The sequence below is a fragment of the Salvelinus fontinalis genome, chromosome 2 (genome assembly GCF_029448725.1).
Source record: "Salvelinus fontinalis isolate EN_2023a chromosome 2, ASM2944872v1, whole genome shotgun sequence".
Taxonomy (NCBI): domain Eukaryota; kingdom Metazoa; phylum Chordata; class Actinopteri; order Salmoniformes; family Salmonidae; genus Salvelinus; species Salvelinus fontinalis.
This window is the reverse complement of record NC_074666.1, coordinates 76,929,760-76,943,020: the sequence shown is the minus strand read 5'-3', so window position 1 is coordinate 76,943,020 and position 13,261 is coordinate 76,929,760. Positions and strand designations below refer to the sequence as shown.

The 13,261-nt window shown below is 42.4% G+C and overlaps 1 protein-coding gene and 1 pseudogene across 2 annotated transcripts; one reads left to right on the top strand and one right to left on the bottom strand.

Moving 5' to 3' along the window:
• The first annotated feature begins 2,547 nt into the window (after positions 1-2,547).
• LOC129869272 (germ cell-specific gene 1-like protein) lies at positions 2,548-5,804 on the top strand (annotated as a pseudogene).
• Positions 5,805-5,933: 129 nt separating this feature from the next.
• LOC129826732 (epithelial membrane protein 2-like) lies at positions 5,934-11,985 on the bottom strand. 2 transcript variants are annotated; one of them, XM_055887774.1, is made up of 5 exons: positions 11,851-11,985; positions 9,097-9,179; positions 8,450-8,552; positions 7,494-7,634; positions 5,934-7,405 (listed from the first exon to the last, which is right to left on the bottom strand). In XM_055887774.1, exons 2-5 carry the CDS (start codon positions 9,172-9,174, stop codon positions 7,242-7,244), a joined length of 486 nt encoding a protein of 161 aa, XP_055743749.1. In that variant the 5' UTR covers positions 9,175-9,179; positions 11,851-11,985; the 3' UTR covers positions 5,934-7,241. The 2 variants fall into 2 exon arrangements, with proteins under 2 accessions (XP_055743749.1, XP_055743738.1); XM_055887763.1 differs by lacking the exon at positions 11,851-11,985 and adding an exon at positions 11,492-11,836.
• Between the last annotated feature and the right edge of the window lie 1,276 nt (positions 11,986-13,261).

The following is a 13,261-nucleotide window of genomic DNA, read 5'->3' as shown; positions in this document are numbered from 1 at the left end:
CGCTAGATTGGAGTTCAGGCGGTGGTGCTAGTAACTATATCTGGTATATTCAAACTGGTGGTATTTGGAGAGTGGCCAGTTCGAGAGAAAGCGGGAAGACAGGAGGGGTAAAAGAGTAGATGAAATGGATGAAAATTGAATGGAGATTGAATGGAGTTGTCCACTGTGGATTTAGAGTTGTATCAATAGATTAAAGAAGAGGGGAGTTTAAGGCTTGGTTCACAGAGGTTACTGTGAGGGTCAACACCCTGAATCACTGACATGCTATCTGATGGAGAGGAAGAGAAGAGAGAGAGGCGATGGGTAGAGGAATAGGAGTCCATTAAATACTACCACAATTCACACTCACTGCATGAAGAACTGAAGAAAGAGGAAATAAGACAGGTTGAAGAAGGTGGGTCCATTTTCTCTTTCAAATGATCCTTACTGTCTGACATCAATGCTTCTGAACATTTTAGCCATTATTTGTTCTATAGGATTCACAGATAAGCTATTTTTTCCTGTAATTGCTGACATTTTCTACTGCTGGTCTTCCTACCATTTCTATTTGTATTCTCACATTCTTTGTCATACAGTTATATAATTAGGGATGTAATCCATCTCAAACTATACCTGCCCTCTTGCACAGGAAAAACCCAAATATACATTTATGTAAGTATTCAGACCCTTTACTCAGTACTTTGTTGAGGCACCTTTGCCAGCGATTACAGCCTTAAATCTTCTTGGGTATGACGCTACAAGTTTGGCACACCTGTATTTGGGGAGTTTCTCCCATTATTCTCTGCAGATCCTCTCAAGCTGTCAGGTTGGATGGGGAGCGTTGCTGCACAGCTATATTCAAGTCTCTCCAGAGATACTCAAGGATATGCCACCACCATACTTTACCGAAGGGATGGTGCCAGGTTTCCTCCAGACATGACGCTTGGCATTCAGGCCAAAGAGTTCAATCTTGGTTTCATCAGACCAGAGAATCTTGCTTCTCAGGGTCTGAGAGTCCTTTAGGCGCCTTTTGGCAAACTCCAAGTACGCTGTCATGTGCCTTTTTACTGAGGAGTGGCTTCCATCTGGCCACCACCATAAAGGCCTGATTGGTGGAGGGCTGCAGAGATGGTTGTCCTTCTGGAAGGTTCTCCCATCTCCACAGAGGAACTCTGGAGCTCTCTGAGTGACCATTGGGTTCATGGTCACCTCCCCGACCAAGGCCCTCCTCCTCCAATTGCTCAGTTTGGCTGGGCGGCCAGCTCTAGTAAGAGTCTTGGTGGTTCCAAACTTCTTCCATTTAAGAATGTTGGAGGCCACTTTGTTCTTGGGGACCTTCAATGCTGCAGACATTTTTTGGTACCCTTCTCCAGATCTGTGCCTCGACACAATCCTGTCTCGGCTCACTACGGACAATTCCTTCGACCTCATGGCTTGGTTTCTGCTCCTACATGCACTGTCAACTGTGGGACCTTATATACTGTAGACAGGTGTGTGCCTTTCCAAATCATGTCCAATCAATTGAATTTCCCACAGGTAGACTCCAATCAAGTCGTAGAAACATCTCAAGGATGATCAATTGAAACAGGATGCACCTGAGCTCAATTTCGAGTCTCATAGCAAAGGTTCTGAATACTTACATAAACAAGGTATTTCTGTTTTTTATTGTTTATACATTTGTAAACCTGTTGTCGCTTTGTCATTTTGGGGTATTTTTTTATTTATTTTTTGTCTTTATTTAACTAGGCAAGTCAGTTAAAAAACAATTCTTATTTACAATGACGGCCTGCCGGAGAACAATGGGTTAACTGCCTTGTTCAGGGGCAGAACGACAGATTTTTACCTTGTCAGCTTGGGAATTCGATCCAGCAACCTTTCGGTTACTGGCCCAATGCTCTAACCACTAGGCTACCTGCATTTTAGAATAAGGCTGTAATGTAACAAAATGTGGGAAAATTCAAGGGGTCTGAATACTTTCCGAATGCACTGTAAACAGAGTTTATACTGTATTTGAATTACACTTACTGGAGTCTCTCACAGGCTTTGAAAAAGCACCTACGAATAAGATACCAGTACGGAAAGTGCTGCTGGCTGCTGGTAAGCTTTCTTGACTTGGACATAAATGTTTGCCAACACATGGCTAACCTTTGTTTAACCAGCTAAACAGCTGCTCTTATTGAAAATGTGTTTGGAGTTACCTTTGTAGCTAATAGGCTATGTTAGAGTTTATACTTCCTCTTCCAATTATGTGTGGAGGTCAAAGTAAAGTGGGGTGGGGGGTGTCCAGGCAAGGAAAGACATTGGGGGATTAGATTGTTTTCTTTCAGTTGGATTGGCAATTCCTCTGAATACTTTATCTTTTCCTTTTCTATATGCTCTCTCTCAACTCTCTCTCAACTATCTTAATGCTGTTTAAAAGAGAGCTGGAGTCGAGGCTCTCAGTGCAGTCTTTGTCAACGTCCATATCTGATTCCTATCACATGTTAAGCGCTCTGACAGAATCTCTGTGTCTGAAGTGGCCCCGTCTCCCTTTGTCATTATATTGTATAGACTGAGGGAGTGTTTGACCAGCTGTTCAAAATACAACTTCTCTCTTCTCCCCCTCCAACACCTCCTCCCACCCCAGGTTCCCTCTCTCTCCCTTCATCATGTCGTTTCTGTCCAGGGTGCGGTCCACCAAGCGCACCTTCTTCCAGACGCTAGTGTCTCTGGTCCTGGGGGCCATGGCCCTCTTGTCGTCCTACTGGTGTGAGGTCAGAGGTCAGTCAGAAGGTCCCCAAGCCCCTCTGTTTGGCCAACAAACTGACCAAATGCATACCTGTGCCCGGGGTCTCGCATAACTCCACCTCCATCCAGTTCTCCTGGGAGACGGGGGATGACCGCTTCGTCTTCCCTGCCTTCCATGCAGGCATGTGGATGAGCTGTGAGGAGAACATCTACACTGACGCCTGGGGTGAGACTTTGGGGGGTGAAAATGGATGGTTGGAACTTTAATATCTCTAGGATTGTTCACAAAAGTTGCATACGGTGGGTTCAAAGTGGGGGAGTTGCAGTCACACAGTAATGTAACAATGGGAAGCGAGGATCAAAATGAAAATCACTGGTGAGATTAAATGCAATGAGAGTCCAGGTACGGTGGAGTGTGTGTGTACATGCGTGTGTGTGTGTGTGTGTGAGCTCTTGCACTCTATAAAGAGGATTATTATCGGTGCTCTGTTCAGGGGGATTTAGATTCTAACAGCATGACTCAATTATGGATCATGACCAGGTAGAGAGAAAGGTTTATATTATTCAACCCCCCGCCTTGACTGGACTCAACACCATAAAGCTGGGGCTGGAGAAGACTTGATAGAGCTAATTTGTCTCCAAATTAATCATTTATATGTTGGATTCAAGTCTCTAAACCAAAAATCTAAATGAAAGAATAGGACTAAATCTAATTTAATCAAACTTTAAATGCATTTATTTAGTCCTGTTCTTTAACTTAGATTTTTGGTTTAGATGGAGATGTGAATCCAACATGTTAATGATTAACTTGAAGATTACATTTCAAATCAACCAAAGCTTGAAACCCTAGGCCTCTACTATATGTGTTGTCTATCATTTGGTTGAATTGCAGATGCTATACAAGTCTAAATAGTATTAGTGATGATATATGACTTATAAAGTATGGTTACATTTCATTTTCTCTGTTAAACCTACCTTTTAATGTAATCTTAACTGCAATCCAGGTCATTTGGTTCTGCTGTTAGATGAAACACAGTGATAACACAATGTGTAGCATAAATAAACCAAAAATCTCACATTTGGTTGTGCTTTTAGATGGTTGAAAGCATAGTGATAACACAGTGTAAAAACTTTTGGCTGTCTTTTTGAGTCGGTGAATGTAGGTTGTCTCAACCAAATATTACCCATTTATCCAAGTTGAAAGGACGTGGTGTTCCTGATACACTATTCCTGATACTATGTACGTAATCTGTCCCACACAGAAATGTACCTTGTCTGATAGAGGATCATGATTTTATTAATGAAATGGCTTTGTCTTTTCTTTTTTAGAGGAAAAGTGTCGCAGTTTTCTTTCTTTAACTCCAGGAGGTGAAAAAGGTAAATGATTCTGCAGTGTCAAGATTGTATGTTGGTACACATTGCACAGTCATGATACAGTTGTACTGTAATCGTCCTCTCTCTCCCTGCAGGAATGTTGTGGTTGTCGGTGTCATGTGTGTTGGGCTGCTGTGTATCAGCTGTGTGCTGCTGTCTCTTCAGTTGTGTCTGGATGCCTTTTTGACCTAACAGATCTGGGGACAGCTCCTCAATGCCTACTCTGCAGTCTTCACTATATTAGGAGGTACACATTTTAATTTAGAATCGATCTTTTTTTATCAATTAGCACAGGGTTTCCCATACTCGGTTCTGAGTCGTCGTCACTACAGCTGATTCAAGTAACCAACTAGTCATCAAGTTTTGATTATTTGAATCATCAGTGTAGTGCTAGGGCAAAAACCAAAACGTGTTGTGGGTGGCCCCAGAACCGAGTTTGGGAAACCCTGATATAGCAGAAGCTCTTATGCAGAGCAACTTACAATCAGTGCGTTCCAACTAAGGTAGGTAAGACAACCACACATCACAGTCATTGCAAGTAAAACTTTCCTCAATAAAGCTATTAGCGAAATCAGTGCTTGTATGATAAATAAAAATGTCTCTCTGATGGAATCCACATATAAGCTTTCAATGTCTGCCATTGAATCTCTGTTTTATTATCTTAGGGTTACTGGGAATGGTGGCTCACATGATGTTCATGCAGGTGTTTCAGACTACTGCCTCTATGGGTCCAGAGGACTTCAAACCACACAGCTATGGCTACTCCTGGGGCTTTTAGTGAGTCTGCACACCACTACTTATTCTCTGATCTTTAGTGTGCTCTCCTGATTAGTTGGTCTCCAAGAGCAAGTGTTTACATTTTCCCCTTTAAATAAGAGGGGGATACCCAATAATGTATCTCAAGGACTCTCATGAGGCCTGGGCTCCTGTTATAGACCTCTGTCCATCTCAAATAGATTATTGCAATATTGCATGTGCCTTGTAGCAATTGTTTTAGTAAAATAAGGGTATGGAATATGTTTGTAACAGAAGGCTTGCACACATGGGTTCAGATTAACACAATCCTCCTTGCTGCTCCTGTCTCTCTACTCTCTTTTTCTGTCTTAGTGTGGCATGGCTGGCCTTTACCTGCTGCATGTTGTCAGGAGTCTCCACCCTCAACAACTACACCAAGAAGGCTGTAATGGAGCGGAGGCACAAAGCCCGCCTGTACCCCCCTCGATTCCCTGACAGAGCCCCTGCTTCCCCCGGCCCCCTACTACTGCCCTCCGCCCCCTCACCCCTGCATGTCCCCACCATCCCCAGAACTCTCACCCCTGTCACCCTACTATGACTCCCCTTCACCACCCCCAAACTCATCACCCCGTCCACTCACCCACTCCCTCACACTCCCCCACCCTGAATACTTCCCACCACCCCCGTCCCACCCTGTTCCCCTATCACCGCCACTCCCTCCCCTCTCCCTCCATCTCTCTACCCCTGTCCGTCCACAATTACACCCCTTAGTACTACTCAGAGGACAGGGGCAGAGAGATGGAGGAAGAGGGGAGGGAGTACTCAGATGAGGAGTACAGCCCACTTTGACTGTATGTGTGTGATACTTACCTATGAGCCAACATGCATTTGGATTTTGACAGAGCAAATCAGTGTGAAGTAGTCTGAAGCTCTCTGTCTAAACTTGTATGCATGCTGTCAATAAAACTTGGTGAAAATGTGCAAAATGATTTCATGCCTTCTGTCAGTTTCACTGTGGTGTCCCTCTACCAGTGACTAGGTATCATTCATCTTCCTGCAATCTGTTCTCCTTCACCGATTATGATTCATATAAAATTATTTAGCATTGACAGGAGAAATTTGATTTAAATCAAGTTTTAATACAAATTATTATCATTATCATACTGATAAGAAATAGTAACAAAAATAAAATTGCATTAGACATAAAGCATAATGTGAAACCAAGCATGTTCATATTTACACATATCTCAATGTGCAGCGAGCAAATATGCTCTGTCAGATTAAGGCACTCAAGATCTATCCGTCTGTTTGTCTGTCAGTCCATGGGTGTGTCTGTCAGTCCATGGGTGTGTCTGGGGGATAGGTTGATTCAGACAAACGGAAGTTAACCTACACAATAAGACTAATGGTACAAAGCATAAAATAATTACATAACTAAAAATGGGAGGGGTCCAGTTAGCAGTGAGGTTAGTACTAATATTCCATTCCATGTATGGACATTGGCAAATACATGATATTCTTTGTCTTATTCAGCACAGGGCTGTAAGTCAAACGGGGTAATGATCGTTGACAGTTTCCGAAATTGGATTCTGTTTGCGGCACTAGTCAATTCATCCTTCTATTTGGTTTTGAGTGTTTTGGCCTTGTTTTATTCTGAACCTAATTGAGAAATAAATCAAATGTAAGCAGGACTATGATTCTGAAATAATGAGATACTGTCGGTCTATACTCTCTGACTCCCCTATACCTTCTCCAACGAATATATGAGGGCTGTAGAAGTTTCATTAACTTTGAAAATGTTGTCCCACTTTATATTAAAGAGCCCATGAGCCCACTAAACATGGACTTAGTAATATGTGGGCAGGACAGGTAAGTTATAGCTATGTGGGCAGGACAGGTAAGTTATAGCTATGTGGGCAGGACAGGTAAGTTACTGCTATGTGGGCAGGACAGGTAGGTTATTACAAAAAAATGTTAACCTTTATTTAACTAGGCAAGTCAGTTAAGAACATATTCTTATTTTCAATGACGGCCTAGTGGGTTAACTGCCTTGTTCAGGGGCAGAATGACAGATTTTTACCTTGTCAGCTCTGAGATTTGATCTTGCAACCTTTCAGTTACTAGTCCAACGCTCTAACCACTAGGCTACCTGCCGCCCCACTATGAGGGCAGGACAGGTAGATTACTACTATGTGGGGAGGACAGGTAAGTTATAACTATGTGGGCAGGACAGGTAGGTTATTACTATGTAAATCCAATATGTTTAGACTTCAGTGGGAACCAAAAGAGATACATGGATGAAAATCTGTGGATAACAACTTTAACCCTTTTGTATCCCACACTCATATCCATACCTAATTGTACAAAAAACAATCAGATTGTAAGATATTGAGCCTGTTCCTTGGGTTTGGGCAAGTCTTCTGCTTCTAGTTTGCTGTCTTCTTTCGCAGGACAAAGTAGATTATACTGGAGATGAAGGTGAACGCAAAGGAGATCCAGGCCAGAATGAAGGAGTGGCCATACCAACCATCCGATTCATTCTTGTGAAAGATGTCTGTGTAGATGGAGGCAGCGATCATGATACACAGGCCTGGAGGGAGGGAGGGACAAACGTCAATCAAAGACAGAACTAGTTGTTTAACAGGTTGAAGATTTAAAGTGTTTAGGGCAATACGTACAGGCTAGGAGCTGGAAGATGCCAGAGAAGGTGAATCTCTGTCCCTTTGACAGAGTGAAGAGCTGTCCCACAAACACAAACAGGCCAAGGGAAGAGAATATGCAGGCCAGAATGGAGCTAGCCTGCACTGCCTGGAGGTATTCTGTAGAGGGAGACAGAGACAGACACTGAGTAAGGACTATTTACAGAACAGACACACCCAGAAATCAACACCATATTAACGAAACAGTGTTGTGTCACGCTCTGAAATGCAGAGGTGAATGGGGCAGTTCTGATTTTTAGAAACACAATGAAAGTATTTTAAATGTGGAAAATTGTGTGCTAAGGAAAATTTATGAGAGGATTTAAGACGAGTTAATTTCATAGGTTGTAAAAAGGGTTTCTCAGCAATCAAATAAAACACTGAGAGATACAACATTGCTACATACATACATACATACTTTTGACCACACATTCACTAAAGGGCTACACACAGACTCAATGTATTTGTAATGCACTTTCAGTGTACGTACTCAAGCAAATCTGAACCTCCCCACCAGCCCCAACCCTGTCTCCGATCCTGCCACACCCTCTGTTCAGTTTCCTCTATGAGAAAATGGCATTGTTCTCCCTCGTTGGGCAATAGAGTGCTTACTGATCAATCATGCTTCACACTGACAGACACAGAGACAGGTTAGATGACAGGCTTAGTCTGGCAGTTGTTATGGAGCTCTACCCTGAATTCAACCAAACCTCCAGCTCATTAAACCCACATCCTGGAGAAACTACACTGTTTCTGTGTGGCAAAAATGTATATCTTGGGGTGACTTGAGACAGAATTTTTTTTAATTCACGTGTAGGTTGATATTTACATATACTGTATATCCAGGAGCAATGCTAATTTCCTTCAGTGCTGTTTTTTCCCACAAAATGTTTCATTACATTTTAGCTTAGCGGTTCAGCATGGCCCAGACTTACCATGAGGGTAGTTGCCGGGGAGATCGTTGGAGCTCCAGGTTACATTGGCCAGTATCCACCTGGCCCACACATCAGTGGACACGGTTTTTGTCATCCACCAGGCCTGGACAGGACAGAGAGGAGAGATAGTCAATGGACATCCACCGGTTCATGTGTTGTGTTCTAACATGCATTTGGATGTCCAGGCACAGGGATAACAGTCAATGGGTTGAATGTACATCTGTGGAACGTAGCAGCATACCACAGCAGCCAGGTATGCTCCTCTCACTACGACAGGCCTTTTAACACTTACTGGAATCCCACGCACGAACAAGAGCATGTATATGCAGCCACATTGTTAACGATAACGCACAGGCAAACACACACACACAAACTCAGGGTGATGAAACACTGGCCAACCTGTTTGTCACCTATGTTCTTTCAGGGGTGAGAGTGAGCTCAGAAATGTAGTCCAGAACACCAAAGTAGAACACTGACAGAACAGCACCAAAGGCCTGAGCTGATGAGGGCTAACATAGCATGCTTTCATCTTTTGATTCAACACCCCACAGACATAGTGAAAGAGATGTGCACTCATGTGTAGCTTCACAGGCCTATGTCAACATGAAGAGAACTAAGTGGAGGAAGAGTAGTGGGGGATTACTTACATTGTCTATAGTTGCCACTAGGAGGAGGATGATGCTGGTGAGGTGGAGGAGGAAGATTCCGGCTAGAAGAACCAACATGATGACTGAGAGAAAGACAGAACAAGGGAGAGGGAGAAAATATATATATTTTGTTAAAAGTTGGTCAAACACTTCCTCGTTCTATACCATATCAAATAAAGGGATACTGGGGGACACAGACACTGTCACGGGGCTTAACATGAGTGACAGGAATCAGATACTCTATTGTTTTGTACTCTTGCTGTACAGTGTCCTTGGGTTTCTTGAAAGTTGCTTCAAATCTCATGTATTTGTATTATTAAATATTATTAGATATGGATATTGACAAAGGCTGCACTGTGAAGCTTGGCTTCAGCACTTTGAAACAGGCAGTCATTAATGACGGGAGGTCTGAGTCTGCACCCCCTCAGGGTGCGGCTTTATAACTCCTGATGGGTTATAGCCACACACACTAACAGAAATGGAGGGAGGCTTGATAAAAAAATTAATCTAAAGGATTCAGAGGAAGAGATTTGAGATTGGTCAAGCCAGGTAGTGATAGCCCTGGGAAACAGAGAGTGAGAAAATCAGAGGGTGTAAGGGGGAAGCGTTGGCAGGAGATGAGTTGTAACTTGTTTTCAGCTTGCAACAAACCGCCACTCCTTAAAATAACTGCACAAAATACCTACTCCCCTGCCTGCCCCACCTCCCCCAAATAAACACACCTTAACCCAGGGGTTCTCAAAATGTATGGGGCCGGGGAACCCTTTTGTGATAGTAAATTCCTCATGGACCCCCCCCCCCCCCCTCATAATCAGAACACAACTCAAGTTAGATAATAATAGCATACAAGGAGTATTGCCATGACTTCAGCAGTGCCTGGTCAGACAAACCAAGTTTTGGGCCCTAGGTTGGAACATTTTAAAGGCTTGCCTCTTGCCATCGGAGAGAAAATTTCCTACAAATCTACAGATTTTGTCATGTGGCAGAGAGATCTTTTGTTGTTGCAGCTTTTAAGCTAATATCCTACAATTCTACACATTTTCTATGAGGCAGAGAGGAAAAACTGCAGTTTTAAAGATTAAATTGCACTGCATTTATGTAAAAGTATTGTGGATGTGTAATTTTTTAAATATATATTTTGAGATCTGGCTGCGAACACACTGCAAGCCATTGTTAGTGGGTTTGAATGACCCCACTTTGAGAACCCCTGCCTTAACCAATTCAGATGAACTAGGCAGCTCAACTCAAAATATTGATAAACGATCTCAATTCACCAATTACAATGGCCATTATTTGATTTATTTATTCAGTAAAGATCATAAACAATACAAAAAAGCTGAATGACTGTTTGAATGGCCATTGTCAGTAGAGAGAAGGCAAGATTGCTTGACGCTTGTTCTTCCTAAATACAATCTTATTGTGAGAACAACTCACGGATACACTTTAGAGTTCCTTCCTACCCCTACTACTGGCAAGAGGGCGGCTTGGGATCTGGTGGGTGTGGAGAGAGCGAGGCGAGAGCCAGTCTGGAATGCAGAGAACCTCTCTGGGATAAAGGGCTGGTCTGGGTTGGGTCCAGACATGTGATCTACATCAACACTGACCACCCCAAGTTGTTTCCAGCCCACGTACACTTCAAAATGACTGTAATTGGGAACAAGTACTTCTTAGTTAGCTCAACTGTGTGTAAATATTTGAGTACACAAAAGATGGTCTGTGTAATTTCTCATATGAGAGCTTCTCATCTAAGTGCTGAAGCGACAAATAAAGAGGGAACTCGAGCTAGTCTTAGACAATTAAACCTCTGACTGTCTGAGCTGACAGCCGCTGAGGGAAGTTAAGCCCTGTTCTGTTATGTGAAGGAAATACAAAGTTCACCCTAACCTCAGCAGTTTGCCAGAGTCACAGAGAGTAAACACTGAATTCATGACAAACCCCCTGCCTTCTAGGATGGAGCATAGTTCCATCATGCACTCAGCTATCTACCAGAAATTACAGGACAGGTTTCATGGGCTAAAGCGTGTACATTATTAACTTTAACTAAATGTATACTTAAAGTTTCAGAATTGCAGTGCATTTGGATTTTCACCTTGTAATGTTTGTTTCAGAACCAGCTACCTGATCAATTACCTGAATACGCCCACACTGAACTTACCTGGCAAAGGAATAAACTACCAGTATCACTTGCACTACAAAAGACGTGCTAGCTACAATTCTAACAAATTCACGCCCCTACTGACTGTGTGCAATTTTATTAGTCTTGAGAGTAATAAAAGAGGGTATGCATATAGGCTATTATGTAGGCTATTATATAGGCTCTGTTCATTTAAAAAACACATGAAGAGCATGTCAAAGAGTTGAGAGTTCTGAAGGAGAAGACAAATGTTCAACTTACTTTTTGATGGTAGCCTTTCTGTTGAAGCCCAATTCCTTCTGCTCTCTACTTTCCAAATGTCAGACTCAGCCCTCGCCGCCAAGGAACGCACAAACACTCACAACCACACCTCTACCCACTTCCCTCCCTCTTTTCCTCGAGTCCACACCCCACCCAAATCTCTCGCTGCTTTTTTCTATCTATCTCTCTCTCTCTCTCTCTCTCTCTGTCTGTCTCACATGCATGCAATTACCCAAAAGCCACTATTTCAACAACTTTGTGGTGGAGTATTTGTTTTTCATGTTCTAGCTATGTCTTTGTCACTCTGTCTATTTAAACCATTATATCCATGAGTACTCAGAGGAAGCACACTGACTCACCCACTGATGTTTGGGAAACTCCCAAAATATTGTCATGAATTCAAATCCCTGTTGCCATGGATACTCTGTAGTAGCCAGAGCGACCACATTGTTGCTGTTGTATCTCCACACACTGACGTGGTGGGTGTAGTTTTTCTGCCTGATCCCCACCCACTCTCTCCATTCCCCCTCCAAAGCTCTCTCTCCGGGAGGATAGTCAGGATGAAGGAATGTAGTTGGTTGGGAGGGAGGGAGAGGAGGAGGTAACAAGTGCAAGTCATAGCCTGAGAGAGAAAGAGAGATTGTGTGTTTGCATGAGAACGAGTGAGAGAAACTTGTTTCCCACTAGTTCAACTCATATTCACACTTGATTGATAGATATAGTGCACTATCTAGGACAATAGTCTGACAATATAAGTAGAGGGAAAGAAACCTACTTCTATTGACCTCTGCTGAGGTAATGTGCTACATACAGAGTGCTTCAGCAGCCTCAGGTGATGTCACAGGGTAATGATAGGGTTTCAGACATGTTTGGCCAAGTGACTCTCAGGCCTCAAAGTATTATCCACCGGGCACATCACATACTGGGTTATTGGTGGATACGGTTCCACAAACAGCATACCTCACTTGGGTCAAAGACAAGGAATATGGAGTAACCTCTAAAGATGTACTGCGGACTCCCCACACCCAACACTAAGGCTGTGACTGTCACAAAGCCAATAGGATACACCCTAGCCCCTAGAGCAGGGGTGTCAAAGTCAAATGGACGGAGGGCCAAATAAAAAATTTAGCTACAAGCCGAGGGTCGGACTGTTCGAATGTTCATTGAAAATTTTTTAAATGACGCATATAGTCTAGTGAACCTAATTGAACCTACTGAAAACCTAACAAATATATTCCAATATGATCAGATAAATAAAGCAATATTTTCTTATGGCTCTGTCAGTAATCTTTAATTTTCAACAGACACAAAAGACAAATTTCCTTTATATAAAAATCCCCATAACATGAACATTAAATGAAAGAAACCGGTATTCAAGGCACCATCAGTAGCCTATATTTTCTATTTTAGCAAAAGTGGGCTAAATTTACTTCAAAGAAAAAAACAATAATAGCAATTTTCTATCATCCACTCAACTGAAATATTTTTAAAATATAATTGGATTGAAATACAATAAAATAAAGTGCAAAAATCTATTAATCAAAAACAACACTTTGTTTAAGGAGAAGTAACATGCAGTGAAAACAAATATTAAACTTTAACTTTTAAACTTGAACTGAGTAAAAACTCTAAATATGTGATTGCACAGTAATGTTCACTTGTTTGAGGTTGAGGGTGATACTTGGTGGTGTCCCATCTTTTCCACAAGTTCATCAATGTTCGGGGTAAGGCTCTGAGCTGAGGAAATCCTCAGAATTGAGTGGAGGTGTT